Source organism: Vulpes vulpes, chromosome 7 (assembly GCF_048418805.1).
Source record: "Vulpes vulpes isolate BD-2025 chromosome 7, VulVul3, whole genome shotgun sequence".
Taxonomy (NCBI): Eukaryota; Metazoa; Chordata; class Mammalia; order Carnivora; family Canidae; genus Vulpes; species Vulpes vulpes.
Genome location: NC_132786.1, coordinates 15,159,591 through 15,177,925, shown reverse-complemented (window position 1 = coordinate 15,177,925; position 18,335 = coordinate 15,159,591). Strand labels below are relative to the sequence as shown.

Below are 18,335 nucleotides of genomic sequence, written 5' to 3'. Positions count from 1 at the left end.
ATTGGAAGAATTGGGGTGTGTGTATGCCACGCGCGTGCCTGGCACTCCTCCCCAGTCTGTACCTGCTAACAGAACAAGAAAGTAGCCGCAGAACGGGAGGAAGGAGCTGCAAAATCCCATCTCTGATAAAGGATTAATGTCCAGAATGTGGAAAGAACTCCTACAACTATAAAAAAAAGCAAATGATCCACAGAAGAAGCGGGCAGAGGACTTGAACAGACGTACACGATGGCCCATAGCACGAGAGAAGAGGCTCAGCAGTGCTACCCACCAGGACAACACAAAGAAGGGGTACGCAGTGTGCTGCATGCCCACCAGGATGGCTGTCAGAGAGATAAGCAGGAAACAGCAGGTGTCATGTTGGGGGGAGGGGACTGGACTGTCACACATGGTGGACTGCGGCCACCGCCCTGGAAACTGTGTGGCAGGTCCTATGAAAATTGAAGTGGAGAACTCCCATGTAATCCCGCGACGCCGTTTCGTGCTGTGAACCCAGAAGAGCCAAGAGCAGGGGCTCAGCTGCGCTCACAGTGCACTTGAAATGGGAGCGCCCCAGTGTCTGTCAATGAATGAAGGGCTGCAGCTCCACGGGCGGGTGGTCGCAGTCACAGAAAGGAAGGACGTTCTTTTTTTTTAAAATTCATTTACTTGGGGATCCCTGGGTGGCGCAGCGGTTTAGCGCCTGCCTTTGGCCCAGGGCGCGATCCTGGAGACCCGGGATCGAATCCCACATCGGGCTCCCAGTGCATGGGGCCTGCTTCTCCCTCTGCCTGTGTCTCTGCCTCTCTCTCTCTCTCTCTGTGTGTGTGACTATCATAAATAAATAAAAATTAAAATTAAAAAAAAATAAATTTATTTACTTATTCACGAGAGACACAGAGATTGAGAGAGGCAGAGACACGGACAGGGAGAAGCGGGCTCCCTGCCGCGGCACTCCATCCCAGGACCCCAGGATCATGCCCTGGGCCGAAGGCGGCGCTAAACCGCCGCGCCCCCCCCCCCTCCCGGGGATCCCCAGGGAAGGTCGTTCTGACCTGCGCTCTGCCATGGTTGGCCCCGAGCACACATGCTGAAAGCAGCTCATCTCGCAGGGACACAGGTCCCACCTGCTGGAGGTGCCCGGGCAGCTGAGGGACGGCAGGAGGGGGGCCAGGGGTGGGCAGGACAGGGAACCATGCTGGGGGGGGTGCGGCACAGAGCTTCTGTTCCGGAGACGGGAAAGCTTTGGAGGTGGAGGGTGAGGATGGCGCACAGCAGGAACCTGCTCTGTAGGGCTGTGTGGCGTGTTGGGCGGGGCAGGACACCTGTTGCCGTGTGGCTGGTGCCGCACTTGGGTTTTCACGCCCAGGACAAGGTGTGGCAGCGAGGGGCACAGCGGCCAGGCCCGGGGACCGGGCACTAGCCCTGCCTCGGCCGACCGCGCCATGGCCTCCAGTTTCTCACCCTTCCTGGGCTTCGTCTCTTCTTGGAGGAAACATCAGCATCTACCCCAAATGGCTGCGGGAGAGTCCCACACTGGCCCTGACCATGCCACCTGGCCCTCCCTAGAACTTTTTTTTTTAACATTTTATTTATTTATTCATGAGACACATAGAGAGAGGCAGAGTCACAGGCAGAGGGAGAAGCAGGCTCTATGCAGGGACCCATGCGGGACTCGATCCCGGGACCCTAGGATCATGACCTGAGCCCAAGGAAGACACTCAACCTCCGAGCCACCCAGATGTCCCTAGAATTCTGAGTTAATTTAGGCCTCTCTCTCTCCTTTTTGGTTACTGTACCCCGCCCTCCCCGCCCCCCGCCCCACCCCGCCCCTGTTTCAGGGAAATTTTGCACCAGACACCCCGGCCTCTGGCAATCTGGGCAATCTGGGGATCCTGGCTCCCCTCGGCAGACACCCCCCACAAAGGACTTTTCTGAAGGCTGAGGCAGCAGCGGTGGTCCTCCTGCAGCCCGGCGGGGCGGGTGGGATGCCCCTTGTACCGCATACTGCTTTCTGGGCTCAGAACGCCCAGTCTCTGTCTGCTGCTGGCCATCTATCCAGAGCACCCCTCTTGCCTCTGTCACTAGCAGAGCACGGGGGTTGGGGGGCGGTGGCCCAGACCAAGCAGCCACCTTCCTGGGCTCTGGCACCAAGGGGGACGGCACTGGGTAGCTCCAGGGAAGCTGACAACAGGACTGAATGGCAGCATCACTCCCAGCTGGTGGTCCTCCTCCTTCTCTCCCCTTCCCTGGACGCTGAGCAGGGCAGTGGCGGGGTGCCATCCTGGGGACGGCAGGAGCCAACCCCGGGGGTGCAGGGCTGTGTGGGTCCTGCGGCTTTTCACGGAGGAAGCTACTTGCATGAGTTTGTTTTATTTTTAACAGCTGATTTTTAATTTATTAAAGATGTCACCCTACAACATAATTCTTTAGCTTATAAACCATGTTAGCCTTTTTGTGAGCGTTAACAGACTTGAACCGGTTCAAATACATCTTCAAACATTTCAATTGCATTTTTAAATGTAATACATTTGGTTTCCTTTTAAAGTACTTATTTGTCCAAAAATAACAAAGAAAACCTCCCCAAGGGGATCCCTGGGTGGCTCAGGGCGTGATCCCGGAGTCCCGGGATCGAGTCCCATGTCGATCGAGTCCCATGTCGGGCTCCCTGCATACAGCCTGCTTCTCTCTCTGCCTGTGTCTCTGCCTCTCTCTGTGTCTCAAATAAATAAATAAATAAAATATGTTTTTTAAAAAAGCTGTTTGGGGGCGGGAGTTACTAAAATTGGGCACAAGATCTTTTTTGGGGTGAGGAACCTGTTCTAAAATTAGGTTGCAGCTGGATCTGCTCCGATCTTTAGAAATCACTGGGCTGCAGCTTTATTTTTGTTTTTTAAAAATATTTTATTCATGTATTCATGAGACAGTGGTAGGTCTTCTCAGCATCACCTTCCTCTAAACATCCTTGAAGGTGACGCCACCTTGGGTCTGTAAAGGCTCCTGTTCGGTGGCATCCGCCACCACCAGGCCTCATGTGCACCCCTGTGTCCTCTCCAGGTCACCAGCCCGGGGGTGGGGACAGCGGGGCCCACCCAATACGGCTCCCCCGCCGTAGGCCCCATGGCCAGCTCAGAGGGGCTGGGCTCTGGCCGGGACCTTCAGTGCCTAAGCCGACTCCCATTGGGGCCACCGGTGCGGGGGTCCCTGGCTCGCGGCTGGCGTGCTCCAAACTAGGTGGTAGGCGGCTCTCTGCGCCCTAGCGGAGGCCCCTCCGCACCCATGGAGTCGAATGCCGGCCGCCCCGGGGTACAGGAGTCCTGGGGCCCGGACAGGAGCAGCTTGCAGGAGATAGTAAGGCACGAGGCTGGCCAGCTGCCGAGGCCGCCCCAGAGCGAGGGGAAGGGGAGGGAGGTTGAGGCTGTGTGACTGGCAGGTGGGGCCGAGGCAGGCGGACAGCACTAGGTCAGGGAGGAAGGCAGGGCACCGAAGGCCACCAGCAGCCCGGCCGAGGGGGTGGGAGCTGCCACGAGCCGCCGCCCCCCCCCCCCCCCCGCCCAGCGTGCAAGGCCAGGCTGACCACCCAGAGCGGGGGGTTGGGGGGGAAGGGGGGCCCACGGCCGTCCCAGCAGGGCACAGTCCCAGTCTGGCCAGTGTGGGGGAACTCACTGGCAAGCCCACCAGGGAGACACACCTGCAGCCATGCAGCCAGATCTGGGGGGGCCCTTCTGTTCTGCGCACCTGTGCTGCTGACCCCACTTACACCTTCAGTCAACACGGCTTTACTGAGCTTTGGTTCCGCAGGATCTTCACAGGTGACCAGCTCCAGAGAACTAAGGAACGTGTCCTGGAAAAGACCCAGCACGGGGTGAGCCTCACTGGTGGAATGGGGAAGCACCGCCCGGGTCAAGGGAGAGCCCTGCAAATGCAGGGGGCAGTTCAGAGAAGCTCTGCATAGCAGGACTGTCAGCCCACAGCTGCTGACTTGGGGCCACGGAGCGGCTGCTTTCGTCTGTCCTGTGGGCAACCAAGAACCTGGACAAGTAGTCTAGCACAGGAGTCACAATTTCTGGTGATTCTGCAAATGACCATTCTGGAAGCCCCTGGGAAAACTGGGGCCCAGAAACGGAAGCAAGAAGGTGCTGCAGAAGGCCAAGCAGGAGCTATAGCTGCGGGAAAAGCTGAGAAGGAGGAGGAGGCCTGGGGAGGGGGAGGAGGAATAGGCCTGGGGAGGAGGAGGAGGAGGAGGAGGAGGAGGAGAAGGAGGAGGAGGCCTGGGGGGGAGGAGGAGGAGGCCTGGGGAGGAGAAGGAGGAGGAGGGGGGGGAGGAAGAGGAGGCCTAGGGAGGCGGAGGCAGAACTCTGATGGGCTCACCCACGGCTCACCCATGAGGAGGACCAGGGGATGGGGGAGGAGGACCAGGGGATGGGGGAGGATCCATGGCCACTCTGGGGAGCTGCAGCTGTGAGGCTGGTCTAGAAGTCTCCAGGTGATCTGAGCCCGGAGAATGGAGACGGCTAACAGAGCTGGGGGTGGGGGGCTGCCACCAGACCAAACCAGGAAATCTGCCGCGGAGCCATCTGAAAGGCTTCGGGGAGGCAGAGCCGGAGAGACCAGGAGTGGAGAGACCAGGAGACAGAAGCCCAGGCTCCAGGGAAGTGGGAGGAGCCATGGGGCCAGGCGAGCCCAGAGCAGCGTCCAGGAAGGGTGGCCCTGGACAGAGCCCTGGGAAAGTGGACTGTGGAGTTGCCACTGGTCCCAGCAGAAGAAGACGGGAAGCCCACCCTCATCCCGGGCAAGAGGTACGAACGAGGCCCCTTACCCTCTTCCGAAGTCATCTGTCTTCTTAGGGTTTTCAAGAACCTGTTTTTCCTCCCTAGGTTCGCAACGGCCCCAGACGCCCGTGGGAGAAGCGTCTGTGTAAAACCAAGTCAGGGCGCTGTTGATCGCAGTTAGGTTGGCCGCAGTGTGATTCTTCCAAACAAGGCAGGAAGACCCCGCGTTCCCGAGACACTCGGTTAGGAAGTCCTGGTCACAGACAAACCTGGTTGAGGCTTCCCCGCTGCACTGGCTCCCCCTGCACGTGGGTTCTCCTGGGTGCACGCATCCTACGCAGGTGTGGAAGAAGGCACAAGAACCTGGGCCTGGCTGCCCGACTGAGATTTACCAGGAGGCAGGACTTGGGGTGCCCAGGGGGCTCAACCGCTGAGTATCTACCTTCAGCTCAGGGTGTGATCCCGGGGTGCCAGATCGAGTCCCACATGGGGCTCCCCGCAGGGAGCCTGCTCCTCCCTCTGCTGTGTCTCTCAAGAATAAATAAAACCTTAGAGGAAAAAAAAAGGAGGCAGGACTTTACACAGACGCCAGCAAAGTCACAGGGCTGCTTTCCTTCTGCACTCGCGCACTCATTCCTTTCCTAGGAAGGGTCTCTGAGCGCTGCAAGGCTCAGGGTGGAGGAGGGGGTAGTGTAGACACTGGGAGGCCTGGGGCGCTTGGCTTCCAGCAGACGGGTCCACACAGCTTCCTCAAGGTCACAAGGCACCAGGTGATGGTGGGGGCAGCAATGTCCAGGTGTGGCCTTGGGAACACCCGGCGCTGGTGACTGAGCAGCTGCTCACAGGGACGAGCGTCACTTTCACTGGTGACAGCGGGGCCGTAAACCCCGCACACATGGCGCCAGGTGCACCGTGGGGACGCAGGATGCGCGACGCGGGGCGCATCAGAAGGCGTTCCTGGCGGCGCGGGTGGAGATCCGGACCTGACCCCCTGGACGGTCCCAGTTCGCCGCACGGGGGGGGGGCCGACCGGACCGGACCCCGCTCCAGGCTCCGCACGGCGGCTGGGGGCTCCCGGGGCTCCGCTCCCACGCCCCCAGGTCGGACGAGGGCGAGAGGGTGCGCCGCGTCCCTGCAGGTACGAGCCTGCCCGGCTCCCGTGTCAACGTCCTCCTCCCTAACAAAATTCAAGCGGACTATGCAAGATATTTTCGGAAAGTAGGGCATTTTGGAAGCATTTCGTAACCTCCGAGACGGAGGCGGCGGCGCTGGAGGAGGGGGCTATGCCGGCGGTTACCGGGCGCCCCAGCCACACGCGGGGTCGCGGGGTCGCAGTCCGGGAGGGGCGCGGGCGACCTTGGCGAGCGGTGCGACCTTGAGGCCTGCGGTTCGCCTCAGTTGCCCCCTCTGCGCAATGGGGACACGCCCTGGCCGCGGCGCTGCGTTGGCCCGCTCGCGCCGCAGCTGCCGTCGCCCTCTTCCTGCGGCCCCTCGGGCTCCGCCGGGTCGCCTGGCCTCCGTTTCCCCCCTCCCCCGCCCGCAACCCACTCCCGACCGGGTCCCCACGCCGCAGCACCGCGACGGAGCCCGCGGGCGGGAACCAGCCTCCACCGCCAGCGCGCACGCGCGCCCCGGTCCCGCCCCTCCGGCGCCGCCTCCTCTCATAGGCCAGTCCTACCATCACTCCGACCGGCTCGCACTCGCAATTGGCTAGGATCCGGGCGCGCGACCGGGTGTGGGCGGGGCCCGGCCGGCTATAAAAGGGGCCGCGGCGGGGCTCGTGCCGCCTTGCAGACGCCGCCGCCCCGGAGTAGCCGTCGCCGTCCAGCCATGGTCAACCCCACCGTGTTCTTTGACATCGCCGTGGACGGCGAGCCTTTGGGCCGCGTCTCCTTCGAGGTGGGCGGCCGGGCGCGCCGGGCGGGCGGGGACCGGCGGCCGGGCGTGGGGAGGCTGGCGGGGGCGGGTGGGCGGCCCTGGCCCGAGGAGCACGGCGGCGCGGCGCCATTTCCTGACGAGGGGCCATCTTGGGCGGCCGGGGGCGGCGGGGGAGGGGCGGCGGCGGACAAAGGCGGGGCGGCGGGGCGGCGGGGGAGGGGCGGCGCCCACGTGCTTGGCCGCGCGCCGGGGTGGGCGACGCCTGCGGGGGGCGGCGGGGCGCGGGCGGCCGGCGGGGGCGCTGCGGAAGCGCCCGGCCCCGCCCCGCCCGGCGGAAGCGAGCGGCGCCCCCGCCTCTGCGCCGACGGCGCGGGCCCCGCCCGCCCAACGGTCCCCGGCGGCCTCGGCGGACCTGGCGGCGCACGCGGACGCGGCCCCCCGCACGTGGCGCGACCTGCGGCCCCTCCCCGCTGCTCCCGGAGCTGGCGGTGCGCGCGGCTTCCGGGACACGCGGAGCGGGCTCCCGCCGCGGCGGCCTCGTCCCCGCGTGTCGGGGAGTGCGGCGCCCGCCGCCGTGACCGCCCCCCCGCCCCGGGCGGCAGCTGCAGTCGGAGGACGGGGCCCCCGGGAGCCCTCGTTTCGGGGGTTTTTCCGTAGTGCTCGAAGCGCCGAGAAAAGGAGTTTGTGTTTCAGCAGCCGCCCGGGCGCGGCTGTCGGTGTAACGTGTCCGCACGGCGTTAACCCGGCTCTTGTCTTGCAGCTGTTTGCTGACAAAGTTCCAAAGACAGCAGGTTAGTGCTCTCTCTTCCCCTTGAACTTCCCAAGGAACGCCAGTTCTAAAACACGCGCGTGCATCTGAACATACGTGTCTTTTTTCTCCAGAGAACTTTCGTGCTCTGAGTACTGGAGAGAAGGGATTCGGTTACAAAGGTTCCTGCTTTCACAGGATTATCCCGGGATTTATGTGCCAGGTATGGAATTCACCGGTTCTGACTAGGGTGGGGGCTTGTCATTGGATGCTGAGCTGGAATACTTCAGCAAGGATTGGAAGGGCTGTCTTCTATCGTTTGGGTTCTGCCCAACCTTTTGAGTCGGCTAATAAGTTACATGTTCTCCGACGATGTTGCCAGAAGTGACGGGTCTTGCTCATGCTCACAGGGTGGGGACTTCACGCGTCACAATGGCACTGGCGGCAAGTCCATCTACGGGGAGAAGTTTGACGACGAGAACTTCATCCTGAAGCACACAGGGCCTGGCATCTTGTCCATGGCCAACGCTGGACCCAACACAAACGGTTCCCAGTTTTTCATCTGCACCGCCAAGACTGAGTGGTAAGGGCAAAACACAGCCAAGGGACGCAAAGGCCTTGCACCCTAGTTTCCCTGCTGTGTCCACCTGACATAGGAGGACACAAAGCACTTAGGTCGTGTGCTGCAGAAGGCAAGGTACTGTAGCTGCCAGACAGGGTGCCCAGCTGAGTGGCATTGTGGGGCACTTGGCTAGCTCAGCGTCAGGGTCATAAGTTTAAGCCCTACAATGTCTGTACAGTTTACCAACAAAGACTTAAAGTAAATGCTTGTGAAAATGATACTCTTATCAGATGAGGATGGGATTGCTGGGTTTTTAGGGGTTTGGTCTGTAAGATTGGTGTCTGTTCATTTGAGAGAGATTGAGCAGGGAGCCTGACAGGAGACTTGATCCCAGGACCCTGAGATCATGATCTGAGCTGAAGGCAGACTCCCAACCACTGAGCCGCCACCTTAGGAGACAGATTCCTAGTTGTCTGTGGCGTTACCGTGTCCTAGCTGGAAGGGTGAAGTGCTTGGTGTCAGGTGGGTGTCAGCTGGGGTCAGGTGCAAGGCACTGCTTGCTCCTGGCCTCTGGCGGGTGCTAATGTTAGACGTTGCTTGCAGGTTGGACGGCAAGCATGTGGTCTTTGGCAAGGTCAAGGAGGGCATGAACATCGTGGAAGCCATGGAGCGCTTTGGGTCCAGGAATGGCAAGACCAGCAAGAAGATCACCATCGCTGACTGTGGACAGATCTGATTAATCTAATTCCTGTTTTATCTGAACTTCCAGACCGTTCCTTTAGCTCAGGAGAGCGCCCCTCCACCCCCACCTGCTTGAAATAGCCCAGTCTCCGCACTCTCACTGCAGTTCTGCGGGCTCCGTGGTTCCTTTCCCCAGGTCTAGCTGGATTGCAGAGTTCAGTTTATGATGATGAAATAAAATCTAAACCACAGTTGTCTGTCCTTGTTTGGGGGGAGTCAATCCAGCTTTCACTCACAGTGGTGGGTTTGTGTTGGTTCCCCTGACCCAGAAGCTCCTGGAGGTATGTGGAGGCAGGGAATGAGCAAGCCAAGGCTGGATGGAAGTGGGAGGGTACTAGCTGTGCCAGCATCTCCGTTTGAGCCAACATGCGTGGACACTCGGGAGGTGCTGGCTGCCTTTATGGCCTTTATGTACCAGTGGGAGAACTGCATAGGTCTCTGGACCACAATCCTGGATCTGGTTTAACTGGGGCATGTGGAAAAGGTCAGGTGAACCTAAGGTTGATCTGTTGACGAAAGTGACAGGTTTTGTGGGGATCATCCTGATCCTGATCCTGCCACCGACAGGAGTTGGGGGCCCTCCCCTCCAGGTCCTTGGAAGCCTGCAGTCTCGCCATCCTGAACCATGGGGTCCAGTTGAGGAGCCCTTGCCCCTTGTGAACTGGGTGCAGGGCCAGGTGTGTGGCTGCAGGGGGCCTGTTAGCGCTTTAGAGGCCCTCGGGTGATTCTGTTCTCTGAGGTGTGAGAACCATGTGTCCCTGGCTGTGTCCCCTTCTTCCATCCTCTGGGTAACCATGCTGTTCTGTACAGCTTGGGACCAGGAGGCTGCCTTGACAGAGCAGGCCTTGTTCCCTAGGCCATTCACACCTAGTCGCGGCTGTGTCTGCTCAGCCCAGGAATCCCGGGCAATGACCCCAACACCACAGGTGCCACCAAGGCAGTAACCAGAGTAGGCCCCTATCAACTCTCCCAGGGGGAATCCCACCAGCGACCAGGACTTGGGTGATGTGTCAGCACATGACCGGAGCCCTCCTTGGCCCCGAGGGACTCTCCTGGAGAGCTGGCCGCATGACCAGGACACTTACCTCCCATCTGGGCTGTCTGGGCCCTGGGGGTGCCCGCAGAGAAACGCCCAGCCAGAGGTGGGGGTGGTCTCCACGTGCTGAGAACTTGCACGCTCTGTACGACTGCTTTCTGCGCAGAGCAGGGAGTCTGCGCAGAGCAGGTTAGCTTGGGGTGTGAGCCCCTGGGGCCTCATCTGGTCCGTTCAGTGACTCCTGGTGTTGAGATGCCAGTCGGTCCAGAGGAGGCTCCCTCTGCAAAGTCGGGGCAAATCTGTGACGAAGGCCCAGGAGAAGGTGGACACTGCTGCTCCCAGGGGATCCGGTGTGCTTCCTGGAAGGCAGGGCTCACCCAAGGCCTTTGTCACACCTCTGAAAATGGGGCACAATGCATAGAATCTGCAGTATCTGGTCCATATTTGGGTTTTCCCCATTGGGCCCAGAATGGGTTTGTTACGGTGGGACTCGCATAGGTTGGAAGGCCTGCCATTCACTCCCTTCTCTGCCTGGCCCAGACCCTGGCCCCCATCTGGTTCTTGTGTCTCTGGTCTCTCTCCTTTCACTTTTGCCACTAGTGTAAACTTGAGAACTTATTGAGTTTATACACCGTAAAATTCACCTTTTCTTTTTAAAGATTTATTTGAGAGCGAGAACACAGGCAGGGGGACGGGCAGAGGGAGAGGGAGAGGCAAGTGCCCCGCTGAGCAGGGAGCCCAATGCGGGGCTGTCCTAGGAGCCGGGATCATGCCTTGAGCATAACGACAGCCCCCAGGCGACTCCCCACACCCTTCTTTATGTCCTGGGCTCCTGTAGCCCAGGACATCCCGGTTGCCTGACACTTGCCCATGTCACTTGCTTCTTCCTCGGGCGCTTGGATTTTCTGTAAACTGGAAGTGAGGCTAAGGATGTTGGACTCAAGCTGGAAGACTTTGTAGGTGATGCCATGTGCACTGGATCCTGTCCTTTGTGGGTGCATGTGAGCTCAGGCTGGCTCAGCAGTGACTGTGCCCCTGCCCAGCGGGCAGGTGACTCGTGGGCAGTGGTTTGCTGCTGAGGGAAGACCCTGTCAGTTCCCACACCTTCTGCTGACTGCTCCATTTGAACATCAATTAATGATCTTGGCTAGAATCCATTATTATTCTGTAGCCGTAAAATAAATTTCAAGTCTCTTCCTCTTTCGGTTACCAAGGACTCCCAGATTCTTACTTAGCCTGTTACAGACAGTACGATGTTTGGTGCTCAGTCCGTCCCATTCTGACAGCAGAAGCCCCTCTGAGCTGACCTGTGTAGCTTCCATCTGGTGCCAGCTGTCACCAAGCTGTGTGTGCTCCCTGCAGACAGAGCAGGGTCTGAGGAGAGAAGGACCTGCGTGCATCCTAAAGTCAATATCTGGGATACCTGCTGGCTCAGTGGGTGAAGCCTCTGCCTTCAGCTCAGGTCATGATCTGGACCATGGGATCCAGCCCCACGTTGGCGGGGGGGTGGGGGGTGTCCCTGCTCAGCAGGGAGTCTGCTTGAGGTTCTCTCTCTCCTTCCATCTGCCCCTCTCGTGACTGGCCCACGTATGCGCACACACATCACATGCATGCTTCTAATAGTTTTTTAAAAAATGAATTGCAATCTGTGAAAAACAAGCTGTGGCCAAACCCAAGGCAAGTCCTGGCAGGGTTTTTTTCTTAAGTGGGCTCCCCACCCAACAGGGGGCTTGAAATCACAACCTTAAACGAAAGCTGAAAATACTGTAAATATCCATCACAGGGGACTAGTTACATAAATTATAGGAACTTGTTAATTTTTTTTTTAAGATTTTATTTATTTGAGAAACAGAGAGAGAGGCAGAGACACAGGCAGAGGGAGAAGCAGGCTCCATGCAGGGAGCCCGGTGTGGGACTCGATCCCGGGTCCCCAGGATCACGCCCTGGGCTGAAGGCAGCGCTAAACCACTGAGCCACCTGGGCTGTCCGGAACTTGTTAATTTATAGTAGCCTTTCCGCTCATATCCCTTTACTACCCTCAGCTCATGATTTTCTTACCCACCATATTCACTAGTGTCCTGAGTGAGCACTACAAGAAGAGGGAGGGAAATCACCGAGGAGGCCGTTGTGCGTTTTGCTCTGAATGTCTGTGTCCCACCAGCAGCCACTCCCCAGGGCACAGGGGGAGGTCAAGGGAGCACCCTATTCATGCAGGAGCACGAGGGTGCACGTTGGGTGTCTCCAACCCCATGGGTGACATCACATGGCTTGCCGCAATGGTAATCAACTCTGGACAAAGTCCCAAACCACGGAGTCCATGCTTCCTTCCTTCTTTTTTTTTTCTTTTCCATGCTTCCTTCTGATGGCCCCGTGGCCGAGGCCCGGGAAGTGCCAGGGCTGCTGGCATTTTCAACCACAGACAAGCCCCGTGTGCCTACAGGTAGAAGGGACTTCTACACTTGGTCATCGTGAATAAGCTTCTCGTGTGCATGAACATCTGGCGGATGTCTGGGCACCAGGGGTGTGGTCTCATGCATTTCAAGAGGTACAGCCCTGCCCCCTCTGCATGTTTCCCAGGAGCCTCCCTCCCTGCATGTTGTGACATCCTAAGATGTAGCTGTTAAAAAAACAAGGTAGTACATCCCCAACATAGCCTCCGATAGGCCTTTGGAAGATGAAAATCAAGGTTAAGAGCAGGAGGATGCCACATAACATATGGCACAGTTTTTGCAAAAAAAAGAAGAAATGTATTTTGGGGCTTGTCTGGGCCTAGAATACCCTCGGGAGGCTCCCCGTGGGCGCCGCTCACCCGCGCTGCTTTTACCTGTATCAACACATCGAGAGCCTCGAACACACACACACATTCTGAAATGAATCAGTCACAATCGGCTCACTTCAAAATGCTTCATGTAGACAAAGCTATTGCTGAAAAAAATTCGATTTTGTTCGTTATCACTTTCTTAGGCAGTTTTCAAAAATGAAAGCTAGGAAGTGCTCAGTTTGCACACCGACCATGACACACACCTGGCTTCGGGTGCGCCCTCGACCTGCGCTGGCCTCCCACTGGGACACTGGCGCTCAGCCCATGGAGGGGCTGCCTTTGGCCACGGGTGGAGCGTCCCACCGCCAGGCCCCACGGGTGGACTGGAAAGCGCTGGCTGCTGTTGCGTGTGGCCCGCGCCTGGGCCCTCCGCACCCTTCATGAGGCAGGTCACTTCCAACCCCCGATCTTTCCCATCTGCCCCAGGCCACTCATCCTCAGAAAGGAATTTTTTGTTTGTGGGCTCTTTCTGGGCCTACTGGTCCTAGAAGTGACCGCTTATTTCATAATGGATTTACAGACTTGTTAACTGAATTGCCTGCTGAAAATAGCGATGACTCACTGGCCCAAGCAGGTCTGGGAAGAAATCGGATGGATTCTTGGTAAACCCTGAACGCAGGCAACAGTCTTTGACCAGAGAGCCCCGGAAAGATGCCCGGTGCACCTGCCGTGCTGCGATCTCCGCGTCCTGGCTCCCGGCAGAGGGGCGGCTGTGCCCCGCGGTCGCAGTGACCACGCGGGGTGGCCGCCGCTGGGAGCCCATGTCCCGCCAAGCCGGCAGCCACCAGCATGGGTAGGCCTCACGCCCGAGAGGGGGCGGCAGCGGTGGTTTTCCAATCCGCTGAAATCCTGTGACCTGGAATTGGCCACGAAAACCTGACTCTGTTCGGCGACACCCTCAACTTTCTGAGTTTCAGGATTTTTCAGGAAATCCTTCGGTCAAACAGCAATGGTTGTGTGTCACGAAGGTGGTGGACGTTTGGGGTTTCTCGGGGGTTCCAGCGCTGACCTGGGTTTGCAGGCGGATTTGCGCCGCTCCTGTTCATCCTCAGGTCCGCGCTCTGCCCCTGGCCAGCCGTGGCTGGGGGTCAGGACTGGAAGGGACGAGGCCGAGCTCCCTGGGGAGCAGCGGGCAGCAGCTGGCCGGGCTGCATTGGGCTGCGGGCCGCGGGGTGGGGGGGCGCCCTCCTGTACCTCATGCACCTCGTGCACCTGCGTCCTGCCTGTGGAAGGGCTGCCCGCCGCAGAGAAGCGGCTGGGGCCGGAGTGTGGGGGCCTGTCCCACCTGGTCTCCCTCCCACCCATCCGGCCCTCAGCAGGGCAGCCGTCAGGGGCAGGGGGGCCTCCTCCGGTTGTCCTGATGGAGCCCAATCCTGCGCCCTCGTCTGTGCCCCACTTCGGAGTTGCTGGTGTGCTCGGGCCAGCAATGCTGGAAAGGGCTGTTGGGCGCACCCACAGCGCCCACGGGGGTGCCTGGGACTCCGGGGCCGCAGGCGCTGAAGGCAGTGGGCGGCGGGCCATGTAGGCGGGGGCCCCTGAGGACCCTGCGCCCGGGGCCAGGGCTTCGGCGCATCTGAGATATTCTGGGCACCATGCCTGGCCCTCGATGACACGAGGGACGCCATGTCGCTCGAGTCCGCTTGTGTCGGGATGTGACACTTCATCGGCTCAGCGCCCGTTGGCTGAGACATGCGCCAGGGCTCATCCAGCGTTGCTGTTGCTGGTGGTGTGGGGACGGGCCAGAGCCCCACTGAAGCTCCTCGCCGCCCGAGGGCGCCCGCTGCGAGGCCGGGGGTGAGCCACCTGCTGGATGGCGCCAGGCCGCACGGACGCCCTCTGCCACATGCCTGGGGAAGTGGGTCCAGGCGAGTGGGGCCAAGCTCACTGGTCCTGGGGCCCTGATCCCTACCTGCATTCCCCAAATCCATTGCTTTCTGGTCCGGGCTTGGGGGCCACTGCTCCCCGCTCTGGATGGTTGGCGTCCGGTCTTCTCTCCCCCCTTGCTCGAGATGATAAATACGGGGACCCCTGACTGTGGCCAGGGGCGCAGCAGCGCTGGGGCCACCGGGCTCAGGACCAGCGCCTGAGAGCAGGCCCAGGACTGCGGGCCCATGCGGGCGGCCCCAGGGCCAAAGGCTCGTGTGAAGGACCCGGTAATTCATCGTGCAACACTTGCTCACCTGGAGTTTTATTTTTAAAAAAGTGAGCAGGGATCCCTGGGTGGCGCAGCGGTTTGGCGCCTGCCTTTGGCCCAGGGCGCGATCCTGAAGACCCAGGATCGAATCCCACATTGGGCTCCCGGTGCATGGAGCCTGCTTCTTCCTCTGCCTGTGTCTCTGCCTCTCTCTCTCTCTCTCTGTGGCTATCATAAATAAATAAAAAATAAATAAAATAAAATAAAATAAAATAAATAAAAATAAAAAAGTGAGCAGCAGTGGTTTAGCGCCCGCCTTCAGCCCAGGGTGTGACCCTGGGGTCCCGGGATGGAATCCCACACTGGGCTTCCTGCATGGAGCCTGCTTCTCCCTCTGCCTGTGTCTCTGTCTCTGTGGGTCTCTCATGAATAAATAAAATCTTTCAAAACAGGGGTGCCAGAGTGGCTCAGTGGTTGAGCGTCTGCCTTAGGCTCAGGGTGTGACCCCGGGATCCTGGGATCTAGTCCCGCATCAGGCTCCCTGCATGGAGCCTGCTTTTCCCTCTGCCTGTGTCTCTGCCTCTCTGTCTCTCATGAATAAATAAAAATCTTTAAAAAAAACTATAAAAAAGCCCCCAAACATTTCAAAACAATTTTTTAAATTTGAACACTTTGAAAAAAAATCTTAATAGGTGCTATTTGATAAAACAGTCTGTGGGGAAAAAAAAAAGTCTGTGGACAGTGGGATGGTCCTTGAGTGCGGCCACCACAGAGCCATCAGTGGCCTTTGCTTGAAGCTGCTACGAGGAGTGTGGCCCACGTGCAGGACAGCTGAGCAGAAGGCCACACCTCCTGGTGAGGAGAGCCGAACCCCGCAGCAGAGCACCTGGCAGAGGGAGAGCTTCAGTGCACAGGCAGCCCAGGGGCTGGCTTCACACTCTAAAGGGGACACATCTGGGGCCATTAATCCAGCAGTGACACACTGCATGGGTTGACAAGGGAGTCTGGGCAGGAAGCGGGCACGGAGGCTGAGGTGTTGGGGGGCAAGAGCAGAACGGGGTCATTTGCAGGAAGAACCGTCAGCATCCAGGATCAGGATGTGTGCTCTAGATAGAATTCGGAAGTGGACTCCCAGGAAGAACCTGGAAGGGTGGAGGCTGTGCTCAGCAATGGGGCAGGGACAGGAGGGAAGAGCAGGGAGAGACAGGATGGCCATTGAGTGAGAACTGCTGCCACGGATGGACACGGGAGTGAGTGGAAGCTTGGGGGCTGTGAGGACTCGAGGCCCTGCGGATGCTGGCCTTCCCAGCAATGGACACCTGTGTCAACCACATTTTCTGTACACAGCTCCAAGCAAGGCGGGACAACGTGGGGCAGCGCCTGCACAGCTGCAGGCGGGCCGTGACCCTTCGCATGCCGTGGTGCCCTCTGCGTCCCCAGGGCCTGGGCCTGCAGTCACCGGGCCTCAGGTCAAACTCTGTGTGGCAGCCGGAGCCAGCTAGCGAACGTACATGAACCTGGATTTCTTCACTTTCCCAGATTCACTTAGGGGCTTACAGACAAATCTACAGAAGGCTTGTGCAAAGTTTTCAAAGAAAATGTGTAGTGACCTTCCCTGTTTACAGACGAGAACTCTAAGCTTGGAACCTCACCCCACCACAAATTAACTTTCTCTCTGTATGTTAAGAAATGCTGGCTGAGTAACTGGTAAATTCTGGAAAAGCCTATTTCAACACATTTCAGGTTGGCTCCATCCCTTGGGAATCAACCCTTATGAACCAAGAGCTGAGAAATGGGGGTGCCTGAGGGGCTCAGTTGCTGAAGTGTCTGCCTTTGCCTCAGGTCATTATCTCAGGGTTCTGGGATCGAGTCCCACATTGGGCTCCCTGCTCAGTGGGAGGAGTCTGCTTCTCCCTCTCCCTCTCCTTCCTCCTTGTGCTCTCTCTCTCTGTGTCAAATAAATAAAATCAATATATTTTTTTAAGGTTTCATTTATTTACTCATGAGAAACACAGAGAGAGGCAGAGACACAGGCAGAGGGAGAAGCAGGCTCCCTGCAGGGAGCCTGATGTGGGACTTGATCCCGAGACTCCAGGATCACACCCTGCGCCGAAGGTGGCCCTAAACCGCTGAGCCACCCAGGCTGCCCAATAAAATCAATCTTAAAAAAAAAAAAAAGCAAATGAGAAATGGATGCCAGATACCCCTCCACTCCCATAGCTCCACCCTTTCCAGCGCCTGTTTGCCCTAAAACCTCAGCCTAGGATGGAGATGGCTGTGTGGACCCACCTTGAGGCAATGCACATTCCCCGAGGGCCAACCAGAACATGCACAAAAAAGTGCTTTGAAATTACTTTAAATCGAAGCTCCTCCTAAGCAGGTAACAAATCTTGCTCAAAATCTGATTCATGTACCTAAGAAGCAAATGTCCTTAAAACACATTCAGCCCTTGATTGAACTCAGCACACATATCCCAGTGGCACCTTGTTTCCCTAGATCCTGCAAACCTGTCAGTCATCTGCTAGAACCACATGATCTGGGACCCCTGGGTGGCTCAGCAGTTAAACCGCTGCTTTCAGCTCAGGGTGTGATCCCGGGGTACCGGGATCGAGTCCTGCAACAGGCTCCATAGATGGAGCCTGCTTCTCCCCCTGCCTGTGTCCCTCATGAATAAATAGATAAAATCCTAAAACAAAAAAACCCCACATGATCTGGCTAAAGAACACTTTCTCTCTTCTAATAGGAAATACTAGAACAGAGCACAAACATCAGACAATGAGAGCCATCCCCTAAATGAATAATCACATGATGAAAGAAATAGAGTAAAATATTAATTGTAGACTCTAGGATGGAGGAATAAGAATTATTGGCTGCATAGTGATTTTAACTTTTGTATTTGTTAAAAAATTTTCATAACATGTTGTCAAAAAAGAACCACTTCACTATCAACAAGATAAAAAAGACAACTTACTCAATAGGAGAAAATATTTGCAAACCATCTGATTAGGGGTTAATATCCAAAATATAGACAGAACTCATAAAAAAAAAAAAAAGAACTCTCATACAATTCCATGCCAAATAAACTTAATTGAGGGCACCTGGCTGGCTTGGTCAGTAGAGCGTGTGACTCTTGATCTCTAGGTTCTGAGTTCAAGCCCCATGTTGGGTATATGGGATTCCCAGGTGTCTCAGTGGTTGGGTGCCTGCCTTCGGCCCAAGGCGTGACCCCGGAATCCCAGGATTGAGTCCCACATTGGGCTCCCTGCATGGAGCCTGCTTCTCCCTCTGCCTGTGTCTCTGCCTCTCTCTCTCTCTCCCTCTGTCTCTCATGAATAAATAAAATCTTAAAAAAAGGGGCAGAGGACTTGAATACACATTTTCCCAAAGAAGACACACACAGTCAACAGATACCTGTCAAGATGCTCAATGTCACTCATCACAAGGGAAACGCAGATCAAAACCACAGGATACCACGTCACATCTGTCAGGATGGCTAGAACAGCAACACAAGAGTCAAGGGTGTTAGCGAGGATGTGGGGGGAAAGGAGCTCTTGTGCACTGCTGGTGCAGCCACTCTGGACAACAGCAATGAACGGTTCTCAGAAGATTAAAACAGAATTAGAGTGGGATCCAACCATCCCACTTCTGGCTATTTACTCAAAGA

The 18,335-nt window shown here is 57.6% G+C and overlaps 1 protein-coding gene across 3 annotated transcripts; it reads left to right on the top strand.

Annotated features, from left to right (window-relative positions):
- Positions 1-6,510: 6,510 nt before the first annotated feature.
- On the top strand, positions 6,511-8,877 carry PPIA (peptidylprolyl isomerase A). Of its 3 annotated transcripts, none has more exons than XM_072763030.1 (5): positions 6,511-6,650; positions 7,390-7,420; positions 7,512-7,600; positions 7,788-7,960; positions 8,543-8,877. In XM_072763030.1, exons 1-5 carry the CDS (start codon positions 6,582-6,584, stop codon positions 8,673-8,675), a joined length of 495 nt encoding a protein of 164 aa, XP_072619131.1. In that variant the 5' UTR covers positions 6,511-6,581; the 3' UTR covers positions 8,676-8,877. The 3 variants fall into 3 exon arrangements, with proteins under 3 accessions (XP_072619131.1, XP_072619132.1, XP_025844129.1); XM_025988344.2 differs by having other exon boundaries at positions 6,558-6,650; positions 7,287-7,420; XM_072763031.1 differs by lacking the exon at positions 7,390-7,420 and having other exon boundaries at positions 6,523-6,650.
- The last annotated feature ends 9,458 nt before the right edge of the window (positions 8,878-18,335 follow it).